The sequence below is a fragment of the Crinia signifera genome, chromosome 2 (genome assembly GCF_055691185.1).
Source record: "Crinia signifera chromosome 2, ASM5569118v1, whole genome shotgun sequence".
NCBI lineage: Eukaryota > Metazoa > Chordata > Amphibia > Anura > Myobatrachidae > Crinia > Crinia signifera.
In genome coordinates, this window is record NC_139218.1 from 376261322 (window position 1) to 376287155 (window position 25834).

The window sequence follows — 25834 nt, forward strand, 5'->3', positions numbered from 1 at the left end:
TAGTGGGCGGGGCTACTCCGGGCCGAGGAGGGGGCGGTGGCTGCTGCATGCTTCTTCTTCGGTTTCGTTTCTCTGCGACTGTGCGACATAGGACAGGAGCGGGAGACAGGGGCATCTCTACCAGTACCCAGCCTGTAAGTGGCATTCATTATCTCCTGCCTAGCCGCACCACAGGGTTATACACCCACTGTCATGCTGGCACTGCAGCCTGGCGTTACATACGGTGTGATGCTGGCACTGCACCCTGGCGTTATATACCTACCCTGTGATGCTGGCACTGCACCCTGGGGTTACATACCCTGTGATGCGGCCACCACACCCCTGGCATTATATACCCTGTGATTCTGGCACCATACCTCTGTCATTACATACCCTGTGATGCTGCCACCACACCCCTGGCATTATATACCCTGTGATTCTGGCACCATACCTCTGTCATTACATACCCTGTGATGCTGGCACTGCACACTGGCGATACATACCCTGTGATGCTGGCATTGTACCCTGGGGTTACCTGCTGAAGCTGGAACTGTAATCCTGGCCTTACATACCCTGTGGTGCTGACACTGCACCCTGGCGTTATATACCCTGTGATGCTGGCACTGCACCCTAGGGTTACATATGCTGTGATGCTGGCACTGCACCCTGGTGTTATATACCTACCATGTGATGCTGGCACTGCACCATGGGGTTACTTACCCTGTGATGCTGGCACCATACCCCTGTCATTACATACCCTGTAATGCTGGCACTGCACACTGGGGTTACATACCCTGTGATAATGGCACTGTGATGCTGACATTGCACCCTGGCGTTATATACCCTGTGATAATGGCACTGTGATGCTGGCATTGTACCCTGGGGTTACCTGCTGGAACTGTATTCCTGGCATTACATACCCTGTGATGCTGGCACTATACCCTGGCGTTGCATACCCTGTGGTCCTGGTACTGCACCCTGACCTTACCCTCAGATGCTGGCACTGCACCTTAGTGTTATAGTCTGCACCCTGGGGTCACATACCCTGTGATGCATGCACTGCACCCTGACATTACAGGAATGGGATCATTCGTCAGACTGCATTTAGGTCTACACCATTGTGTCGACCTGACTGAAGGTCAACATGGGTTAGGTCGACAGGGTCATTAGGTCCTTTTATTTATTTATTTTTTCAAGCGTCGACACAGGCACAGGCTACGCTCGGCACACTATTTTATTCTCCCACCACGCCCTAGTGGATGGTAGGGCATGAAATACCGCCTGTCGGCACATGTCAACTCATAAAACAGTCAAATGACCCTATGTCGACCTAATGACCCTGTCGCCCTTATAAAAATCGACCTAATGACCCTGTCGACCTTCAGTCATGTGGACCTTCAGTCATGTCGACCTAAATGCAGGTCGACCTAGTGGTGTAGACCTAATGCTTGTAAACCTAAATGCTGTAGACAATATGACCGTATCCCACATTACATACCCTGTGATGCTGTCACTGCTCTCTGGTGATATATACTCTGTGATGCTGGCACTGCACCCTGGCAGTACATACCCTGCATTGATTGCACTGCAGTGCACCCTGGCGATACATACCCTGCGATGCTGGCACTGCACCTTGGGGTTAAATGTACTGTCATGCTGGCACTGCACACTGGCATTACATACCCTGTGATGCTGGCAATGCACCCATGCTGGGCGATGGAGGCCATTGAAGCTGCAGAATGGAGAAAAGATTTTGCGCTACAGTTCAGGGATATGTGTTCTAAATTTGTATTTGATGTTATATTGCTGTAATGTTGCTTCAGTAAAAATGCAGAAAAGTGGGGGTAATCTGTTAAATCTGAAATTAAATGCATAGCTTGTAATTAGAGTGTTTGGGTGCTCTAAAAGGGAGGGATATATTAAGCTAAAAATGCGGTAAAACCCCCATTTTGGGGGTTTTGTAATGTACGAATACCCAGCCACCGCATCATCGCCTATGGCAGGGGTTCCTAAACTTTTTTTAATCAGGGCACCCTGAAGCATCAGAATTATTTTGCGGCACCCCTAGGCTAAAGGTTTTTTATTGAGAAAGTTAGAAACAAATATTAAGTTAAATAAATTGTGTTTATCTCATCCTTAGGGTCAGTTATGTGATAATGAACAGGATTCCCTTCTGTTTGTCCACAATTTGACTATTATATTGGACATAAATAACTTGAATTGGTTCTGGACCACCAACCCAGGGCATCCCTGCAACTCCTCCGAGGCACCCCAGGGTGCCACGGCACACAGATTGGGAACCACTGGCCTATGGGCTTCTATCACCGCCCACTACCTCCGCCGACTCTCCCCCTCCCCAGGCTTACTTTCCTGGACCAGGAAGGTAAACCCCTCCTCCCCTTATCAACGCAGCCGAGCATCCTTCCGGCTGCAGGGGGGAGGAGGAGGTGCCAGGGACAGCCTACTTAGCTGTTCCGTCGTGAGGGGAGGAGGAAGCGCCCCTCCGCACCACATCACAGGTATCGCGGGGGGCCACCGCATATGTTAATACATATGAGCTAGCATTGCTGCGGCTGGGCGGTTATGTATATTGTTGTTGACCCCACAGTGCATTCTATCTATTAATACATCCCGCTCCAAGTGCAATTTTATAAATCCTAATATATGGGGAAACTTAGTATTTTTTCAATCCCAAATCCCCAAAAATTCTCAATCCTGTGATTCCCGGGATTGGCAACCCTAATTTAAAAAAAAAACGTAAGTAGTCGGTGCAGTGGGCGGTGCCACTGGGGAACGGGACAGGTGCTGCAGCTGGTAAGCGGGGTAGGGAGTGCAGGGGTGCCCCACTGAGCAGCGGGGCAGGCGGTGAGTGAGTGCGCCATGCGCAGCGTGACCTTTAACATCACGTCACACTGTGCAGAGGCGCGTGCCAGTTCGGGAACAGCCAGGCAGCGTTTGAGCAAGTGCTAATCCCAATCCCGGGATTGAAATCTCAGCGATTTTGGGGCCAAATCCCGGGATCCCACCGATCCTGAGATTGGTCACCCTAGTTGTCAGTAACAGAAGGTTGCATGGAGAAAGACTCTGTTGGCAGTGAGGCCGGTATCGGGTCTAGAAGGAGAATGCAGACGGGGTTCTGCGGAGAACAAACTGACCTCTTGTGGTTATACTACACCTGCCATGGTGGTGGTGGGGCTGGGGTTCTGTGACAGTATTCCATCCAGTTCGTGCACCAGATTTCACTGCTCCTGTCCCATACCGATAACTACCATGTATCAGTCAAGGAGGTCTACAAGGCGGTCTGTGGTCTTGATTAATATAAGGCACTAATCTATCCTGAGTGTAAAGTGCTGGACTCTGATGTGTCAAGTTTACTAGGTATGTAATAGTGATTAGTAATGTGCCCTGTGCACACCATATAAGTGTTTTTGCACCGTGTTTCTGGCGCTCCATGCAGGACCTCAACAAAGTTAATATGAGCTAGTTTAATGGGGGTTATTGAGACCTGATCACACAGCGGCGCACGTATGCGGCGTGCAATAAAATCCTACTTTTTCTATTTGTTGGCCGCATGCAAAAGAGATTGACAGGAAGCAGGCCTTTGGGGTGGTATCTGGACATTTTTTGGGAGTGTCAGTGTATGGACAGCGATGACCGCGTTCATCGCTGCGGGCAAAGCTGCACAGTGCATACACACTGAGCAGCTTTCCCCCTGCCCGGTGCTGATGGAGGGGGGAGGACGGCATTCCATAGCGGAGCGCTATGCAAAGCCGTCCTGGAAGCCGCTCATCTGCTGGTATAACCAGCAGATGAACGGCTTTCCCGGCGATGTTGCGCAGCAGCGCTCACTGCCGGGCCATACACACTCCTGTTTTGAGCAACTTTCAGCTCAAAGCCGCCCAGTGTGTATGCGCCTTAACTATCATTTGATAACTATTATTGATGTATACGTTCTTATTTTATAGATTGCAGGGAGGAGGCAAATGCCCCAGCGCTGACCCTGCTTACTGAGATAAGAGTAGCGGGTCAGGTTTCCCATCCCTGGCCTAAGTGGATCTCTGTTCCTTACTGACCCCATCAGAGCATGGTGAGTAATGTAAAGCTGTGTACTGTATCTTGTTTTTCCGCTGTTTGAAAATTCGGGAGTATTGTACAAGAGTACACAACAACCCAGGATTTATGTCTGTGGAATCGTCTGAACCCGAGAACCGAGTAGGGTTTTAAAGAGAAGGACCAGTGCCTGACTAACCAATAGAAGGACCAGTGCCTGACTAACCAATAAAAGGACCAGTGCCTGATTAACCAATAGAAGAACCAGTGCCTGATTAACCAATAGAAGGACCAGTGCCTGATTAACCAATAGAACAGGGCTGGGCAACACCGGCCCTCCAGATGTTGATGAACTACACATCCCAGCATGCCTTGCATCCGTTTCAGCATGGCCACATAGCAAAACTAATGCAAAGCATTCTGGGATGTGTAGTTCATTAACATCTGGAGGGCCGGTGTTGCCCAGCCCTGCAATAGAAGGACCAGTGCCTGATTAACCAATAGAAGGACCAGTGCCTGATTAACCAATAGAAGGACCAGTGCCTGATTAACCAATAGAAGGACCAGTGCCTGATTAACCAATAGAAGGACCAGTGCCTGATTAACCAATAGAAGGACCAGTGCCTGATTAACCAATAGAAGGACCAGTGCCTGATTAACCAATAGAAGGACCAGTGCCTGATTAACCAATAGAAGGACCAGTGCCTGATTAACCTATAGGCTAATTAGTCTGTGGCCTAGGGCGCCAGCATGGGGGAGGGGACACCTTGCAGGTGACGGCCGAGGAATAAAACTAAGGCCTAATTTATTCCATGCTTTTTAGCTATCACCCGTCCCGGTGTACTGTGGGGGGTAAAGTTCTTAAGGTGACTGCCAGATGGCTGTGCCAATGTAACTTACTGATGGAACCAATACTTTATGTACATTGTACTACAGCGCCAGCCGGGCAGCCTAAAGCCAAAGTTTCCTTCCCACGCCACAAGCATTAGATCCTACATGTCAGTTGTATAACCTTTGTTACATGCACATGGGCAGTATGACTGGCGTGTTCCTGAGCACCCATACATGTGTGTGTCTAGCAGCATTACAAGGGGAGCTACGTGTATAGGGCACCTCAAACCTTTAATCAGGCCCTGCAGTGAAAATGGGTAACCAAGGTCATCCAATCCAGGACACGTTCAGAGTATGGGGAGAGCCGCTTTCAAGATTAGGTCATATCCAAATGCCGATATTGCACCAGTGTGCAATGGGAACAGCACCGACCCAGGAATAACCTGGGCTGGGTGGGTTTCAAATACTGGCAGGGACCCGGGATAAGAACCAGTGACATCATTAACCATATTCATAAATGTTGTGTCAGTTATAGGGGGATATGCAATCACGGCTAATTGTCGATTGCCGGGATCACGACAATCCACGGCCGTTATCGTCAGAACGGGTCCAACAGCTTCTAAAGTCGGACTTCGTTCTGCCGAGATCCCTCTTCAATACTGTCGGTAAAGAGACAGCATTGAATAGGGTCCCACCGCTATTTCCCTCGTCGGTAATAGCGGCGGTGCATTGCAAACCCCCCCATAAACTGTAAGTGCTGCTGTAGGACAAGTGAAAAAATGACCCCTAGCAACCTATGAGATCCTAGCTTTCAGTGTTATAGACTACATAAGTGAGAGCTAGACTCTGATTAGTAAATGTTTATCAGTTTTGAGCAGCTGAACTCAGTAACGTACAGACACTCATGTGTCAGTTGCTGTGACTAGCGTTCCCGCGACCATGCACCTGCCATCCATAGAATCTCATGGGTGTGTGTACACCTGCGCTAAGGGGTCATAGGCTGTCGTGGCTAGACGCAATCGTTCCCAGGATAGACGGGGGAGGGGACATATTTGTATGTGTGTGTTCCTTACTCTATTCTTCTCACGTTTATCTGGTCAGAAGGTCGACAGTAACTAGTAGGATGTCAACATGGTTCAAACGGTCATCAGACATTCTGAAAATGTGGACGGCTTCACAGTGCGGGCATCTGAATTGAAAATGCGTCATTCTGTGGATGCCGACAGTGAAGGTTTGGTTGTGGGGGACGGGGTTAAGGTGCCCATATATCGGACGATTGCGGTGAATTGGGCCGTGAAATCATCCGAACTCGGCTCGGTTTGATGTCCCCTCAGGTCCCGTGCGCATCAGACCCGAGCAGGTGGTCGGACCTGCTGGCCGTCCGACATGGGACCTCTTTCTCATGCAGCAGGGGGTGGGCTGCGGGGTCTGTCCAGGTGGTGGAGGGTAGCAGGCAGCGGGGTCTGTCCAGGCGGTGGCTGGGAGGCTGCTGGAGCTTGTAGCAACATTTTGCGGGCGTCGGGATGCGGCTGCTAAATATTTTGAAATGACTGGCCGGCCATTGTTTGGCTGAGACTCAGCCAATCAAAGGCCGGCCAGTCATTTCATAATAATCAGCAGCCACATCCCGCTGCCTGGCAAAATGCCGCTACAAGCTCCAGCCACCGCCGCTCAGACGGACCCACTGACTGCCCAAACCCCCCCCCCCCCCACCACCACCACCACCAGATGACAGGACCCTGCTGCCCCCCCCCCCCAGCAGCTCCCCGGGAGAACTACATGCGATTTATTGCATGTAAAAATGGCACATCAAGTGTTAGATCACATGGGAGCCTCCCGGGGAGCTGCCGGGGGGCTCCGGGCAAACTGGTCCGACTTTTCCTTAGGAAAAATCGGGGCCAGTGTATGGGGGCCTTCATGGTTAGATACTAGGGGGTGGAGCATCAAAGGTCCACTTTGGAAGTGGCGGTCACATGCTGCCTTTCCGAAAACATTGTGACAATTGCTCCGCCCCATGTGCACGGATGTCACGGGAGCCCACAGGACAAGCTTCATTCCCCAGATATGTAGCTGTTGCATTCCGTGATACACTGACATTTCTGTCTGGGTTAGTAGTGTTCATTGTAGCACCCGCTATCTTTGAAAACCCATGCAGTTCCTCTTCCGTGCCTGGGGTGTTGCTGTCTGCTGTAGTGCTTCTAGCACAGTGTGGTCTGTATATAAGCACTGGTATGCAAACCAGACCTGTGCTAGAAACACCACAGCAGACAGCGACACCCCAGGCAGGGAACAGGAACTGCATGGGTTTTCAAAGATAGCGGGTGCTAGAATGAACACTAGTGGTGAAATGTAATAGGATGAGAGATTCAGAAAGTGAGAGATTTGGTAAGAAATCTCCAGTTTTTTTTAAACGGCAATCATTTACACTGCAAAACCAGTTTGATTTTGCAGTGTAAATGATTGCCGCTTTTAAAAAACTGGAGATTTCTCACTTTTTGAATCTCTCATCCCTGTTACATTTCACCCTTAGGTAGGATTATGCTCTTGCTTGAATGATGAAGCTAAAAACATTTTACATGTTAACATTGCAGTAAATAAACCTATTTTCCCAGCAGTGGATTGCTTCTAACTAGGCAGAACAATTTGGCCTTACTTTTCCGATCTCTGCTGTAAAAAATGTTTTTGTTAAAAACACCAAAACTTATAATTATATTCCAAAGCAGAAATGATTTCTTCCAGGTGCATCTTCCCTCCTATCCTTCATTTCACATCCAATGATGTTCAGTTAATTAGCTAAACAATAAATGGTACTTGTCCTGCTCAGCTGTGATAGCTCCTGGCAGGGGTCCTTTGTGGAGCTTTAACGCTTTCCTTCAAAAATATGTTCCTTTAACCCTTTCTCTGCGGAGTTTTTGTTTTTTTCCGGCCTTCAATGCAGTTTGCATTGTGGTCTGAGACAGGGCGCATGTGAGGTGCCTGCAGGTCTGTAAATGTGTTTTTTGTATACGTTGTGGTGCAAATGTCCATCGTTGTGGCGCGCTTTGTAGATTAAAACTTACACATAGCAACTTTAGGTAGTGTTACGCTTATAGGCCAATCAGCACCGATGGGGACTTTACCCCAGTGCTAAGTGTGCCCATCAATTGCCTCCTCCCATTTCCTGACCCAGAACCAGTAACAACACGTCGCACAGCGGACGTGGCAGAGAGACTCTAGGTCCATACACACTGGGCGACAATGCCCAGTGTGTATGGACAGCATTGATAGCGTTCATCGCTGGGGGGAATGCCGCTCAGTCTATACACACTGAGCGGCTTTCCCCCTGCCCGGCGCCGATGGAGGGGAGAGGACCGCTTTGCATAGCGCATCGCTATGCAAAGCCGTCATCAAAGCCGCTCATCTGCTGGTAATAAAAGCAGATGAGCGGCTTTCCCAGCGATGATGCGGGAGCGCGCAGCAGCGCTCACCGCTCATTGCTGGGGCCTACACACTGGGCGGCTTTGAGCTGAAAGCCGCTCAAACATGCTGTTTTGAGCGGCTTTTAGCTCAAAGTCGCCCGATGTGTATGGTCCTTTAGTCTGGTGTGAGCAGGTGCTCTGTGGTCATTCTAGTACCCTGCCACTTCAAAAAACCATGCAGTTCCTGTTGCCTGGCTGGGGTGTTGCTCTCTGCTGTGGTGCTTCTAGCACCGTGTGGTCTGTATTTCACCAATCATATGGAGACCAGACCTGTGCTTGAAGCACCTAATCAGGGAGCAACACCACAGGCAGGAAAGTGGAACTGCATGGGTTTTGGAAGAGGCATGGTGCTAGAATGATCACTAGGGGAGACCTCGGTGCCTCTGTATAACCCTGCTGATTCCACCACTGCTTCTCTCTCCATGCCTGTTTGTCCTGTCATTTAGCCAGTGTGTCTCTTTATCTCTGCTGGAGGGCTACAGACAGGTATGTCCAGTAACACCCATAAGGGGGATGCGGCAGTGGCGTGCATTGTGGTCAGTGGCTGGGGAGGTACAGTATTAAAATAAATATTTATTTTTACTTTCCAACTAATAACACCCCTCCATTTTCCAGGAATGTCAGTAAAAACGCAGGCATGTCCAGGTGTTTTAATTGAGGTTGTGTGACGTCAGCTCTGTCGCAGGGTCAGACTTACATTTTCCCAGGAAATAATTTGATGGTGAGTGAATTGCGTATGGATGTGCAACAGGATAGTGGATTGCTAAATGTTCGCAACTCACTCAGATGTGATGTCACCTGGTTCCTAGTAAGTTGATAGGCTGCTTTCTCAGTGATGTCACCTGGTTTCTAGTAAGTTGATAGGCTGCATTCTCAGTGATGTCACCTGGTTCCTAATAAGTTGATAGGCTGCTTTCTCAATGATGTCACCTGGTTCCTAATAAGTTGATAGGCTGCTTTCTCAGTGATGTCACCTGGTTTCTAGTAAGTTGATAGGCTGCATTCTCAGTGATGTCACCTGGTTCCTAGTAAGTTGATAGGCTGCATTCTCAGTGATAGAAGCAAAAGAACAGAGTGCGCCAATATTTTAACTCTCCACCACCAATAAAAAAACTGTAATGACACTTTTCCACAATTTAATACATAATAAAAATTGAATATATTAAAACTTTGTTTGCAGTTTGTGTCGTATTCGTATGGTGCATTGAAACACCCAACGCATTTCGTCACACTGACTTCCTCAGGGGTGACTTTCAATATGTTGTTAGTGTAGTGTATGGCAATACTACACACGGAACGACTTCCACTTTACAGACAAGATGGACCTCGAATGGATCCTACTGGGATGTGCGGTTATGCAGCATCGTTTCTCTTAAAAGTTTTGTATAAAAACCGGGTTCAATCGACAGGGAGACAAATCGTTCTTTCCCAAAATAGGCCTTTGGCAAAAAGTGCTGGAGCTCACAGTCTGTCATCCACTGCATATCAGACTGTGAGCGACACAAACTGCAAACAGAGTTTGAATATATTCAAATTTTATTATGTATTAAATTATGGAAAATTGTGATAAGTGTCATTACAGTTTTTTTATTGGTGGTGGAGAGTTAAAATATTGGCACACTCTGTTCTTTTGCTTCTATCCATTCCCACTCTTCCCCTACTAACAGAGGGGACAAACAGAGTTGCAGCCAACAAACACGTCCTGAATCAGCGCATTGAAAGGGTATTCTCTTTTTGCATTCTCAGTGATGTCACCTGGTTCCCAATAAGTTGATAGGCTGCTTTCTGAGTGATGTCACCTGGTTCCTAGTAAGTTGATAGGCTGCATTTTTAGTGATGTCACCTGGTTCCTAATGAGTTGGTAGGCTGCATTCTCAGTGATAAGCAACTGGTAAAACAGGGTGGATCATTGAAAATGGATCACTTGGGTAAAGTAATAACAACAATACATTTATTATTCATAAAGTACAACAATTATCAATGAATATATAAAAAATAGCATGAGAATGTGCACTTAAAAAGTCAATCAGAAATGGGGGGGGGTGGTTAAATGACATGCAAAGATGCAAATTCCGCAGCTTTGCATGTCAATCAGAATGACCTCAATGAACTGGTTAATAGATCTTGAGGACCGGTTTGGCCACTACAGCTGTAGACACACAGTGCGCATTAACAATCAAACAAAAAAATCCTCTGAAATCTTTTTCTCAGCAGTTGGTAGTGTCACCAAGCGCCCACTGCAAACATGGACGGTACTTCCGGAGGTTATAACACGAGACGGAAAAGAAAGTCGAATGATTCCACTGATACACAGAGAATTGACTGGAAACGAACCAAAGTGGACGGCCTGTCCCGCCTTGCCGACTATGAGTCCAGCACGTCAGGGGAAGAGAACGGGGAAGACGATGAGGACAGCAGCTCCTCGGGGGAGAGCGAAGAGATCGAGTCAGAAGAACGGGCGCCTTCTGCAGGCAGCGGAGAAGAGGGTGGTCGCATTAAAAAACCCAGGCGGAAGAGCGCTACTGCCGTCCTACACAGCAGCGACAGCAGTGACAGTGGCTCCGACTTCGGCACAATTGTAAGAAAAGTCAACATTAAACCGTACCGCCGTGTGATAGAGGACGAGGACCAAGAGATGTGTGCAGACAAAGTACAGAGTCAGAGCACAGCTCTGAGGGACTCCGGAGTGACGTCAGAAGATGAAGAGAAAGAGGCACACAGCAAGAAACAGAAGAGGCTGCAGAACCTCCAGCAGCTTGCAGAAAAGAGACGTTCCCGATGCCGGACAAGCAGTCGGGAACCATTGGAGGAGGAACAGGTATCTCTTTCTTTTTTTATTTCTCCCCTTACTGACAACAATATCTTTTGCTCTAGAGCACAGGTTCTCAAAGTCGGTCCTCAGGACCCCACACAGCGCATGTTTTGCATTTTGCAGGTCTCCTCACAGAAGTAAAGTAATAATATGTGCATATGTAATGAGCGGCTGGCTCATTAATTATGCACTGCGCTGGGGACCAATAGTGCTCACTGCTGCTTGGGTACCGTTTCAGACCCGTTCAGACACCAAAAAAAACGGGTCTGAAACGGGTAGGACCTTGCTTTATTACCGTTTTAAAATACCAGTTACTTTAAAACGGTAAATTCACTCTGGACCTTTCAGACTGCACATATTACCTTTTTGAAACGGTAAAAAAACGGCAATATACCGGTTAATATGTGCGGTCTGAAAGGGGAAATAAACAACCAACCAATCAGCTCCTGCTTAACATTTTTCAAACACAGTCTGACATGGCAGGTAGGAGCTGATTGGCTAGCTGTTTATCACTCTCCATTTTATCACTTTTGAAGCTTAGTGCATCTGGCCCAATGTCTTAACTGAAGGACCTATTTATCAACAAGTTTTAGCCATTTAGAACTCTTTGTGTATGACAAATGGTGATCCAGCCAATCGGCTCCCAGCGGTCGTGTGTTTGAAAAACAACAGTCTGGAGCGGATTAGTTGGAGCAACAGTTAACATACGCAATGAGTTTTAAATAGCCAACACTCATTGATAAACGGTGCCATGATTGTGACATATGTGCACGTATAGAAGGTGCAGATACAGCTGTAATCAAGGGACGATAAAATGGCGCACCCCACCCCCAACAATACAAAACAATGATTGAAATGTTTACATACAAGTTACGTGTAAAGTCAATTGGTCAACTTTGCATTGGTCGACATGGTTTTTTTTTTTTTTTTACTTTTTCACACATTGTCGACCCTTTATACCATTACCTTCACATGTGCAGTGGACATCGTTGTACTCTCCCGTGCGTCGTTAAGGATGATTGATGTCTGCAGAACATGCAGGTTAATTTGGCTATATAGCAACACGACCCGTACATTCCCCTGGGTCCCACTGACGTCGCTGAACGATAACGTTTACCGATATCGTTCAGTGTGTAATCGCAATATTGGCACCCACGACTTTTCCTGTTAATTATATCGTCCACGTGTAGTGTGTTTGGGGCTTAATTGATCTTCTGCAAGATCTGAATCCCTTGTACATCTTTTATTTGATCTCTTACAGTTAATCTCAAGCGACACGAACCCGACCCCTGAAGCACAGAGTGACAGTGAGGACAGTGACAATATGTCAGACTTCATAGCACCTGATGACGAGGAGAATCCGGATGAGGAAGCCACGTGTCAGGAACTGTTTGTGAAACATAACCTTTCTCAGTGTAAGCGTTCATTGTTACTCTGTGAATCTAGTTGGAAAGAATATGGCTTTGATACCCATGAGAGGGCAGCCAGTTCAGTCAGGCATGGGGGGTGTGGCCACTGACAGGGTGTGTTAGGGGCAGGGCAGCCAAGGTACGATGAGTGAGTGTGGGGGGGTGGTTTGCATCCTCGTGTCCACGCCCCATGCTGGTATTTAAGGAAATGCACAGCGGGGGCTGGGCTACAAAGCCACAAATTGAATCGCTTGCTCGCACAGACGCCACTCCCTTTAATATATGCAGGGATATTACTCAAACATGTCTTTGCCCTGTGTAATTGCTACCTATACATATGCAGATCATACATGGAGTAATGATAGATTTCCTATACGTAATAACAGCTTCTGTGTTGTGTTTTCCAGTTGCTGGCAGTGACCTGCAGTCTCACCTTCGCAAGGTCATTCATGCGTTACTAATCAATATAGTTGATAAAGACTTTCTTAGAACACTGTATGGTAAGTAACTTTGTTCTTCCCAATACGTTGCCTACAGTAGTTTGTATTACTCTTAGGAGCGGCAGTGATGCAGCTTACCGGAGAATACAACGCGGGTCCGGGTCCCAGGCTAAAGTAGGCACTGCCACCATTCTGGGGGGGGGGGGGGGATTTACAAACATTCAATGGGTACGAATGCTCCCCCCCCCCCCCCTTCCTCCACAAATATAACCAGCCCCAGGCTCTTGGCCCAGTCCTGGTTCCAAAAATATGGGGGACAATATTTTTGTAACCAGCAGCGGGTTCCAACAGTCAACAGGGTAATGCCACTGCTGGGGGACACTTTTTATATAAGGTAACGTGCCCATGCCAGTAACCTGTGGCCAGTCTGTCCTGGGGGGAGTGGGTACCCCACCCCCGGCCAGAACTGAAGCCCGGGGCTATCCGCTGCACCCCTGGGAGGTGAGTGTCAGGTTTATAGCATAAGAGTAAAAATTATAACAGAAAATAAACAAGGCAGGGACTTGGCGAACCACAAGTCCAAACATACAGGGCATTAATGGGCCCGCTGGGACTTCTAGTCCCACAACAATCCCCAAATAAAAACACACCTAATAGAGTATAACTTTATTACATACACCATCCATACTCCATACATACATACATACTCACATATCTTGAGCCCATAAGTTCGATTCATTTCTCCAGTAGAATCCCAATGCGGACCTGTGGGGAAAAAATTATACTTACCTCCTCCAGTGTAGAATGCGTCCTCTTTGGTCCATAGTAGCATCCAAGGGGTTTAAAAAAAAAAAGTGAACAACCGTAACCAGCGGACACGAGGAGCTGCTTGTTTACACAAGCAGGCCCATTATACTATGCTCTATTTCCGCGCTGTACGGTTCTGCAGAATTTAATGGTAATGAATGAATACACAATAATAATGGTTTGTGTTTTTGTTCCCTGTAGATGGAATAAGGGAGAAGAAATATGCTAAAGACTTGTTGAATTCGCTGAATTACTTAGAGGAACGCATCATAGCACCTCGTCTGGACAAGCTCACCAGCAGCTGTCGCTGGAGCGCCTCTTACAAGGTACGCACCAGACACTAGGACAGTGCTGGAGGACCCGAGTACCGACTAGAGAGGAGAGGGCCTGGACACAGACTGCACACACAGGCCGCCTCCTCGCTAGATGGGCCCCTGGTTCTGAGGCCTACAATAAACACCATGGGGGGGAGATTTATCAAACTTCTAAAGAGGATAAGGGAAGATGTTTCCAATAGCAACCAATAAGATTCCAGATTTTATAGAAAGTACTATATAAGTGCTAGCTGGAATCTGATTGGTTGGTATGGCCAACACCCCTGCTTATGCTCTTCAGAAGGTTAGGTATATTTCTCTTTGTGCAGCCTTGCGAGTCAACCAGAATAAGGGCCTACTGATGGAGCAGCTCTAAATGGAACTGCTCCTGGCGATAGAATCGCCAATCGCTGCCCCACGCCAGCCGCCAGAAGGGGGCGCATGATTCGCGTGTGTGCCCCATTTCGTCAGAGCTGCCGGTCCTCTGCACCTCCCTGCAGCCCACACTAACTGCCCCCACTTCCTGCCCATCTCCCTGAAGCGGAGACAGACAGGGAAGCCGCTCCCCACCGCCTTTGCTGACCTTGTGCGTCCCCGTCAGATGGCGCTCCTGTTCGCTGAAAGGCGCTCCCTCTGTATATGGATAGGTCCTGTCATTGATAAGCTTGGACAATAAAACTATACTACAGCTGAGTATACAGAAAGTGTATGAACCATCAGGTGTGTTCTCCAACACAGTTACATTCAAATGGTTCCATTCGGTCACCCCTGTAATCTCAGGGGCAACCAATCAGAATCTACTTCTCATTTATTTAGCACCTTCTAGAATATAAGAGATCATATATGATTGGTTGCTAATAGCAACATCCCATCTTCAGTAGATCTCCCATCTTAAAATATAAACCTCACAGTGTTTATGTGATCATAGTTACTGCTTCCCTCCCGGGCTGGCTGTACAGTGGGTTATTACTCTATATGTTCTGCTACGTGCCTGAAACTATGGAAGTACAGAAGGCAAAGGACCCGATTCATGCCTGGTCGCACGGCTGCGAATATGCACAGCGGCCGATTACCGTCACACTGCGCATGCGGACAGCCCGTAGTACACATGCGCAAGGCCGTCCTGCGATGGAAGCCTGCTACTTCTTTTATAATCACACGCCATTTGCAAGGTGATTGACAGGAAGTAGGCGTCTGGGGGCAGAGACCGGCCATTTTGTGGGAGTGCTAAGAAAAAAGCAGGCGTGCCTAGAAAAACGATGGGAGTGTCCGGTAAACCTCTAGGCGCACCTGAGCATTTTAGGGGGCGGGTGTGTGACGTCAGCTCCAGGCCGGACATGCCTTTTTCTATCGCACCGCCAGCCTCTCCTTGCGATTTCCCGGCCAGGTCTGATTACTCCCTGAGGGCGAGATGCACTAAGCCTTGAAAACCACCAACCAATCAGCTCCTACCTGACATTTTTTTAAACACCACCTGTGACATGGAAGTAAGGAGCTGATTGGCTGGTGGTTTATCACTCTCCATTTTATCACTTTTTAAGCTTAGTACATCTGGCCCAAAGTGTCTAATAGGAGTACACTTTTGTGAAATTGTTTAAACATTGTATATATTCACTAAACACCTATCAGCCCTATGCATTAGACATAATGGTATGCAGTTATATTGTCGACGGTCAGCAACTTCGTTCAGAATGTCGACATGCAACATGTCGACATTGGCAAAATGTCAACATTTTCCAAATGTCTATCTTATGAACATATCATTATTAGGGGTAGGCTGCGGTTAGGTTGAGGTCAGGCTGTGATTAGAGTAAGATGGTATTGTCGACATTGTCAGCGTCTACATGTGTATTGTCCCCGCGATGTGGATTGTCAAATCTTGGACACAGACTTCTTGGTGTTCAGATCCTACGGCCAGACTGCGATCTGCTATCATCGCAAGTCGCATCCGATGTTAGCGGCAGTTATCTAAGGCCGCATCCTCAGACGCAGCACTCGGATCTCAGGATGCATGCAGGAGGAGGCTGTCTCTGTAGACATTGTCATTTTGTTTGTGCGGATTTGCAGAGCGATTCAGTGCTGGAGACAGAAATGCTGCAGCATCCTCATAGCAAGTGTCTGCTGATTACACAGTCTCAGCTGTGGCTTAACTGGATGTTTCTGATTATTCTTGCAGGAGCGGGTCAGCTGCTACCCTCACCTTTTCATAATGCACACAGGCTCTGCTGAGCAGTGCTGCGATGCCTGTAAGCTGCGCCGGTGTTGCAGGTACAAGGTGGTCTTATCAGGGCAAGCCTACGACAAGAACACTTTACAAAAAGACGACTTTCTGTCACATGACAAACAGGTAACAAGTCCGATGTATGGTAAAGACTCGTTATTCTAGTAGTACAAATGGTATCACAAGCTGAAATGGTTACGTTGATCTTTGTAAAGCTGGTGTAATATTTGCTGTTATCATTGGATCATAGGTTTTCAGTGCAGATCATGATAAAAACACTATTTTTTACACATTCGCCAGCAGGGGGCCGAACTGAAGTGGCTCCCTACCCGTGTCCCCTGCCAGCTCTCCCGGGGAAGCTTCTGCTGCCTGTGTCCCCGGGAACCCTCCTTCTCCCCCACAAATTCTGGGGCAGGCAGGGAGGCTTACATCTCCCTGCCTGCCGCCATCGGAACGCTGCAGAGGTTAAAATTCGCCGCCGTCAGGGGCAGCGAGCCCCTGTGGTGTTGAATAGGGTGACAGGGAGGGCTGAAAGCAAATGCTGCAGCCCTCCGGAACCCTGCAAATGTGCAGCGAATCCTAAACAGGATTCCCTGCACATAGCGTAATTTGTCATTGACTACTGCCCTACTGGTTTTCCTTTTTGATATTGAAATGACAGACACTTGCACGCATACTTGCCTACATGACCCTCTCCATGAGGGACACAATGCTCTGTTCCTGAACTTCCCTGGTAATGTAGGATTGCCATCTCCTGTGGTGAAACACCTTTCTTTTCAATTACCTAGCTCCCCACAGGTGCTGGCAAACATACATTACCAGGGAAGTCCAGGAGCAGAGCATTTCTCCCTGAAGGAGAGGGTCAGGTAGGCAAGTATTCTTGCACGTGGTATCAGCAAGTGAGCAACCACACTAATGGGCCCTACATACGCAGAGATGTGTGCCAGAGATACATAACGGGAGATTCAGCACAAGAGATTTCACTCTTGTGACTCATTTCAGACAATGAGCCACATACAGAGAGATTTGTGTCAGAGATTCATAATGGGAGATTCAGCACGGGAGATTTTAAATCTGTCACAGAAAGTGAAGTAAAAACACTGCACTTCATCACAAAAATGTTATTATTACTGAACACATCTAGCACATAACTTTATGTCTTCTTTAATAAGTATTCTTTCACCTCCCCTAATATGCTACCCCCCCCCCCAAAAAAAAAAAATTAAATCATGGTGGCTAGTGGTTCCCCCTGAACCGAATGCAAACCCATATGCAAACTATTAAACGTTGGTGGTACAGTGGGAGCTGACAAAAAAATACTTACCAAGTCCGGGGTCCAGCGTCTCATCCGCTGTCATACAGACAATAATTTTGTAAAAAAAAATGGCATGGGGTCCCCCCCCCCCCCAGGCATGACCAGCCCCGGGCTTTTTGAGTGGTCCTGGTTCCCAAAATCCAGAGGACAAAGTGCGTGGGGTCCCCCAGATTTTGGGGACCAGCACCAGGCTCTTGAGCTGGCCCTGGTTTCCAAAATACGGGGGACAAAATGAATAGGGGTCCCCCATATTTTGGAGACCAGCACCAGGCTCAACTAGCAGGGGGTGTAATGCCATAGCCAGGGGACACGCTTGATGGTGTCCCGTGGCCAAAGCATTACCCACCCTAACTAGTCAGCCCAGGCCGGGAGTTTTTGGGGAGGTGGGGACCCCCCAAATAAGGGGGTCCCCCCTCTCCAGGGCACCCCAGGCCTGGGCTGCAGCCCGGGGCTATCCCCTGCACCCCTGGGCGGTGGGTGCAGGGTTGATAGCTTATTTAACAGTAATATTGTCTTTTACAGTAGGACTACAGGTCCCAGCAAGCCTGCCCCACATGTGGGCACTTGGGAGATCCACAGGTACCAGCATGTGGGGCATTAAAGGCCCGCCGGTACCTATAGCCCCCCTGTAAAGGAAATATTAAAATAAAACAACAAACACTGGTTTTAAATGTTTTATTTAATAAAAACACAAACACAGAGTTTTTAGTATTTTATTAAACTGCATCTGGTCTTCACCTGGGGGCAGCGGCCCCCTAAGCTCTTTTGCATGGCCGCCGCCTCCCAGGGCTTCTGCCTCTTCATCTGTGTTCTTCACCTGGGGGGCGGCAGCCTTTTAAGCTCTTTTGCATGGCCGCCGCCTCCCAGGGCTTCTGCCTCTTCATCTGTGTTCTTCACCTGGGGGGCGGCGGCCTTTTAAGCTCTTTTGCATTGGCCGCGCCTCCCAGGACTTCAGGAGCTCTTCACTCCTCCTCCGCCGTCGGACTGACTGCCCCGACCCTGTCTCGAGCTGGCTAATATAGCCAGCTCTAGGGGGCGGGGCAATGACGCGGCGAGCCGTGATTGGCTGGCCGCGGCCATTTTGAAATTTGATTTTTTTTTTTTTTTTAACATCTCCGTGACCCGTCCCGATGCTGCCGCCGAGAGGAGAGGTGAGGTGGGGGTGGCGATGGGTGCTCCTGCTGGTGGGGGAGGGAGGTCAGGGGTGGCGGCGGTGCGGGGTGCGGCGGTTCTGCGGTGCGGGGTGCGGCGGGTCTGCGGCGTCCGCAGTCGCTCAGTCTCAGTCCTGCCCGCAGCCACACATGCGGGAGATGAGCAGGAGCTTTCTGAGCGACTGCTCTGAATTGTACAGCCCGTCCGTTCTGAATCTTGGACAGATTCAGAACGGCGGGTGCGCGCATGTAAATCGCTGTGTGGGCTATATACACAGCGATTTACATGCATCTTCAGGCATTTTCTGAGCGATTTGTTAGAATCGCTCAGAAAATGCCTGAATATCGTGCTGTATGTGGGGGCCATAATAGTAATGATGGTATGTTAATCACCTATCTACAAGTGTCTGAAGAAGGTTGTTCATAGTCAGGGAATACACAGCTAAGGTAGGCATGGATTCAGGCATTTGTAGTCCGATATCAAACTCGGAGGTTCGCTACTCATACCCCTTTTACACCAAAATCCCTGGTCGGACCCTGGTCTTGGAACACAGGAGTTTCCAGGGTTGGACCCAGCTTCATACCCCATTTACACAGCACTGTGACACAGGTCTGCACTGTTTACACGGATTCAGTATTGAATCCCGGCGGTCGGGATCCCGGCGTTCGGAATCCCGACAGCCGAAATGCCGACAAGGGGGGGGCGTGGATCGCCCCCCCTTGCGGGCTCGCTGCGCTCGCCACGCAGCGGGCACACTAATTTATTCTCCCTCCAGGGGTGTCGTGGACACCCACGGAGGGAGAATGTGTCGGCATTTTGGCGGTCGGGATTCCGGCGTCGGGATTCTGAACGCCGGGATCCCGACCGCCGGGATTGTAACTGCATCCCGTTTACACTGAACCTGGGTCAGACCTGCATTTCCCTATGGATGACATTAAAAATGGCCATTTTAGGACTGATAAACTGCCAGCCAACCTTCCCTCAATGATTTAAAATAAAAATGAAAAGACATGACAAGTTAGCATTGAAGAATTTTATTCAGTGCTCAAGCACACATAGCAGTTAAAAGTGCAACATCTCCCATGTGCTCCTGTGAGGAGGCCTGCAAAACATGCGCTGGCATGTGTGTGTGTGTGTGTGTGTGTGTGTGTGTGTGGGGGGGGGGGGGGGGAGTATTTCCTGATATCCCGCTGGATACACAACGTCTAATGTGTACACAGCTTTAGTCTGGGGCACAAATTAAAGATCTCACAAACATTGACAAGTGTTTATCTTTATTTAGGTACTGTTCGTGGGCGCTGTTTGCGCCAATCGTAGCAAAGCGTACCACAGGCTTTGGCACTACAAATACTGTCTGTCCCTGCGCTGTGCTCGGTTCCTTCGTGAATCTGAGGACCTTTCTGCAAAGGAAATAGTGCAGCAAGCTTTATCTAAGATGGAAGAGGAGGAATTTATTGACAAGGTAAAGTATGCAAACAGTACTTCAAAAATTGATAAAATGGAGAGTGATAAAAAAGCAGCCAATCAGCTCCTGCCTGACATTTTTCAAACCCAGCCTGTAACATGACAGATAGGAGCTGATTGGCTGTTTATCACCCTCCATTTTATCACTTTTTGAGGCTTAGTGCATCTGGCCCCTAGTCTGCTATAGTGTGCGTCTGTGCTTATTATACAGTACTATATCTTCTATATAATAAGTTGAAGAGTCTGTGTGCGTGTGTGTGTGTGTCCGTCGCATTGCGGACACACCGTGGCACTCAGAGACACCAAATTTGGCAACAATATAATAAGTTGAAGAGTCTGTGTGCGTGTGTGTGTGTGTGTGTGTGCATGTCCGTCGCATTGCGGACACACCGTGGCACTCAGAGACACCAAATTTGGCAACAAGATACCTCTGGACCCGGTGGTGTGCACCTCGAAGCCGTTTTTGGGAATTTTCACTTAGAATTTTAAAAAACACCAAGTTTGGATTTTCCTTCATTGATGATCTGGGGAAAAGATCGACGATCTGGGAAACCGTGGACGAAGGAACAACTCCACACCTGATTTCATTGCTGTCATTGAGTATGACAGACACATTCTAACATTATGGTGAAGGCTTTAAACAATTAGGAAATAATTGAGGATATACATAGACCACATTAACACACACACACACGTACACATTGTACACGCGCACACACAGTACACCACATACGCACACATAGCACACAACACACACATTTATACGGAGAGCACCTCACACACTTAAGCTGTGTACACACTGGGGAGATAGGGGCTAAAATCGCTGGAAACACACCGCATGCAGTACAATACAAATCCATACACACTACAACACACACCCAAAAACAGTACAACAAACACACAACTCCTGGCTTCAATCAATTCTAGGGAGACGGACCACGATAAAATGGCCGCCCCATAAAGCAGACAGTTCTCTGAAACTGTTTGCGGTATGGGGGCGTCCATTTTATCGTGGTTCGTCTGCATAGAATTATTAATTGAAGCCAGGAGGGGAGCCGGGACGCGCAGACAGGTAAGCCTGCGGCGATGGGGGGGGGGCGGGGGGGGCGCCCCAAACCAAGCTACGCCACTGAGAACACACACACTTAAACATTGCCAGGATATGCACAGCACACTACACACACATATATACGTAGCGCACCTCACAAACTTACACATTCGGCAGATATACACACAACACACACACATAACACACAACTCACAGTACAACACACACCAACATTCACTACAACACACACCCAAAAACAGTACAATACACAGAACACACACTTAAACATTGCACAGATACACACACATAACATACCTCTAACAGCACAACACACACCCACATTCACCACACACACCCAAAAAAACAGTACAACACACACAAAACACACATTTAAACATTGCACAGATACACAAAGACACAACACACACATTCTGTAGATACATAGCACACCTCACACACTAACGCATTGGACAGATACATACAATATAACACACAAAACCACATACATTACAACACACACACAAAAACAGTACAACACACACAAACACACAGAACACATAAAAAATTATTTGCCGTTTATTTAACAGTCTGTACCGGCAAATAAAAACTGTACCTAATGTACCATTTTTACTTTGTTCCCCATATCCGTCTCTCCAGTCCTCCAGTTGCACTGACAAATCTTTGTCCTGGCCAATGCACCCATTGATCAATACAAAGTGGGTACACTGCACTCACCCTGTTAGTCAGTTGGATATCAGGCACTGCTCTGCCTTAAGGGTTTCCCAGACTCTTTTGGTTCATAGATAATGTTTGGTCGATGGGCATGAGCGCTGCATGCATTTGTTTGAATGTTATGAGTGTAAGAAGTTGAAGAATAAGACTGAGATGAAGATTTGTCATGTTATAGTGTACAATTTACTCAATAAATCGTGAAAAAAATATGTGTACATAGAAGTACAATCAAGAAATGAAAGTAGGATTAAAAAATAAATTATGATTCAAACTGATAATTGTTTGGATGGCGGTGGGTTGCGAAACAAATCTATAGGTGGAGGGGGTATGGATATTGTGGGCATAATTGGTGTTTGGTACACCTACAGGGGGTACCCAGATGATGAGAACATTTCACTACAGTGTCACCGTAGGGGGATTTCCAGTTGGGGTTCAGGTGGTCTTTTAGGGACCCCTTTACAATCCCGTTGGTCTCTTCTCCTGGAGCCTATGGTCTCCCTCAGTGATTGACTATCATTAAGGGAGACCGTAAGCTCAAGGAGAAGAGACCTACAGGATTGTAAAGGGTCCCTAAAAGACCACCTGGACCCCAATTGGGAATCCCCCTATGGTGACACTGTAGTGAAAATCCCATCAATTGAGGGCCCCATGTAGGTGTAACAAACACCAATTATGCCCACAATATCCATACCCCCACCTATAGATTTGTTTCACAACCCACCCCATCCAAACAATTATCAGTTTGAATCAGAACTTATTTTTTAATCCTACTTTCATTTCTTGATTGTACTTCTATGTACACTTACATTTTTTTCACGATTTATTGAGTAAATTGTACACTTTGTAACATGGCAATTCTTTTTCTCAGTCTTATTCTTCAACTTCTTACACTTAAACCTTATCAATGCACCCATTGATGATTGTTATGGCTGGATCAGTGGATTGGCTCGGCGGGTGTAGGGAAGAATTTGGCCCATTGCACCCATTCCCAGTGGGGCATTACAGTGGTGCAGGTAGCGTGTGTCGCGTCATGACATCATGTGGCCAGGCCCGTGGACCTGCTCCCACACTCAGGGGCTGCCCCACTGTTTGGTAGAGATGCCCGTGCATGTGCTTTACAGATCCCCAGACCTCAGAGACTGCTGCAGGTTCGGTGAGGGGAGTGGCAGTGGCAGGGAGCAGTGAATTTTTAATTAATTATGGCGGGGTAAGTATTGCCCACCCCGGTCCCTTCGCACTCAGCGCCTGTAATTACACACCCTAGAAACTGTACAATTTGAAAGTATAGAAATGGAGGTGTGGCCACGTCCCTTTCTGATTTTGTACCGATTTCTGACCCTCAGATGTTGGAGGATATGTCATACAGTAAGTGCTAAATCTCAGGAGTGGATGTGGAATTCATCAACACATACAAGTTATCAACTCAGGAGCGTTGTGTATCAAACAACAACACCACACCTGATTTCATTGCCGTCATTGAGTATCAATGCAAACACATTCTAACATTATGGTGGAATCTATAACAAATTACAATCTTAGGTCTTTGGCACAGCATATTGTAAGATGACAATTTTCAGCAATTTTGGAAATAAAGAAACCCCAAGGGTTTCCCGGGCAACGCCGGGCGGGTCAGCTAGTAAATAATATTTTATGCTCCCAATGTTCTAAGGGACTATTTTTCACTTTTGCATAAATTAACTACAGAGGATCAATCCCCGATGTTCTAGTGCAGACGGCGTAGTGATATATTTGGGGGAGCATTGCTAGACCACATCAATCTCTTGCAGCTGACCTGTACACCTGCTGTGGTGGAACTACACATCCCAGCATGCCTTGCCATAGTTTTAGTATTCATTAATCGCAAAACTGTGGCAAGGCATGATGGGACTTGTAGGTTCACAACAGCTGGAGGGCCAAAGTTTGGACATGCCTGCTGTACACAGTAGGGCTACTCAGACAGATGAGTTGCAGACTCATGATAATATTGCAGACAAGTAGGTCACTACGGTTTAATCTCATGATCGTTTCTCCTATGTTGCAGGAAGTCGAATGTCTTGAAGAATATTTGAACGAAGCGGATTTTTTCCAGGAAGAAGACCGGGAGTCGCTTATAAGTTAACCCGTGTGCTATGTGCGATGTTAGAGTTGCACCGTTTGTAAAGCCGCTTAACAAATTTTATATCGTGTTTAAAACAAATTTTAATTAACTGTCTATTGGTTTTAGCTCATCGTGTCACTGTTATCTTAAAACAATATTATAGATGCTTATTAATTTTTTATATCAATGTTTTACAGTTCCTGTTTCTTTTTGCATGTAAAAAAGCATTAACTCCACAAACACTGGCGCTACGTATTATTCTGAGCTTATGTTGTCTTTTTACTGAAAGAGTGCCAGGGTACGGCAGGGGCAAACGCAGGATTTTCAGAAGGGGGTTTCCAGAGGGGCGGAGCAAAGCACGGAGATGGACACTTAGGTGACCCAGTATATGCCGGGTCAGTTAAAGTATTATAGATAGACCAAATGTATATAAATAATAGTAATAATAATTATAAATAAATCTCTTATATATTTGGCTACATCTGTCACTCAAAGTGTGTGAGTGTGTCTAACGCTGGGTGGAGCCTCTGACTCACATGACTGACTCACATGACAGAGAACCAGCCCAGTGAGCCCACAGTGCCAGACACCCTCTGCCTCCCCATGTTGCCCAGCTACTCCACAGCCACCAGGTGAGCCCCCCCCCCCCCCCCGCACGAGATTCGCAGCACCCCTGCGACCCCCCTCCCGCGATTAGCTGCAACCCCCCGCGACACACCCCCCCCCCCCCCCCGCGCGATTCGACAGGATTAAATGGCACATGCAAAACACTGACATGGCTATGGTCGACAATTAAAAAGGTTGACATGAGTTTTTGAAGATTTATTTTTCATTTTTTGAATGTTTTCATATTCATTCTCATGTGTCGACATGGACACCAATGAAGTGCCACCCTTATGTCAACATTTACATGTGTCGACCTTTCTGTGTTGATTTTTTCTTGTGGCGATTCGCGGCAACCCGTCGTCGTCCCCTTTCCCCCCTCCTGCGATTTGTGACCCCCCCCCGCGCGCGCGTGATTAGCGGACACCAGGAAACCCCCGCCCGCAATTCTGCACCCCTCCCTCCCTTGAGTCATGGCACCCCCCGCGCCCCTCTCGCATTTCACGGCTCCCTTGCGCCCCTCTTTAGTCCCCAGTATACCCACACACCCCTATCACTACCCAGCTTCCTGCTCTCCTGAACCGTAACTTCCACCACTGGGGAGTCGCTGACGCTGTTTTGCCCACATGCCCCTATCATGCCTCATAGCCCAGCCTCCTGCTCTCATGCACCCGAACTCCCACCCAGTAGGACTAGACACTGACTCAGGACCACCATCCTGTACTCCTGTACTGCCACGCTGGACCCTCACCCACTGGCAGAAGCTGCACAGTGTCTCCCACCCTCCTCTTTAGTCCCCCTTATCCCCACACACCCCTATCACTACCCAGCCTCCTGTTTTCCTGTGTCGTGACCTCCGCCAGTGGGGAGCCGCTGACTCAAAAACACCCTACTATACTATTGCACACACACACACCTAAACAACATGCACACACAGCCCCCCACACCCACAAATGTCACTGTACCATCCACACTATCAATGTACATCTTACTCTGTATCCGCTTTTTAATTAAACAAAACAATACACACCCCCTTCCAAATCATATGCTCTCTATTTAACACATTTCACCTATAACTCAAGTTGCAATACAGGCCATCTT

General features: G+C 47.8%; 1 protein-coding gene across 6 annotated transcripts; it reads left to right on the forward strand.

Moving 5' to 3' along the window:
• On the forward strand, positions 1–24611 carry CCDC82 (coiled-coil domain containing 82). Of its 6 annotated transcripts, none has more exons than XM_083170089.1 (10): positions 1–134; positions 3945–4066; positions 8934–9039; positions 10530–11136; positions 12392–12545; positions 12947–13039; positions 13988–14112; positions 16277–16447; positions 20071–20250; positions 24074–24611. In XM_083170089.1, exons 4-10 carry the CDS (start codon positions 10564–10566, stop codon positions 24149–24151), a joined length of 1374 nt encoding a protein of 457 aa, XP_083026215.1. In that variant the 5' UTR covers positions 1–134; positions 3945–4066; positions 8934–9039; positions 10530–10563; the 3' UTR covers positions 24152–24611. The 6 variants fall into 6 exon arrangements, with proteins under 6 accessions (XP_083026215.1, XP_083026216.1, XP_083026211.1 ...); XM_083170090.1 differs by having other exon boundaries at positions 10533–11136; XM_083170086.1 differs by lacking the exon at positions 8934–9039 and adding an exon at positions 2120–3357 and having other exon boundaries at positions 4–134.
• The last annotated feature ends 1223 nt before the right edge of the window (positions 24612–25834 follow it).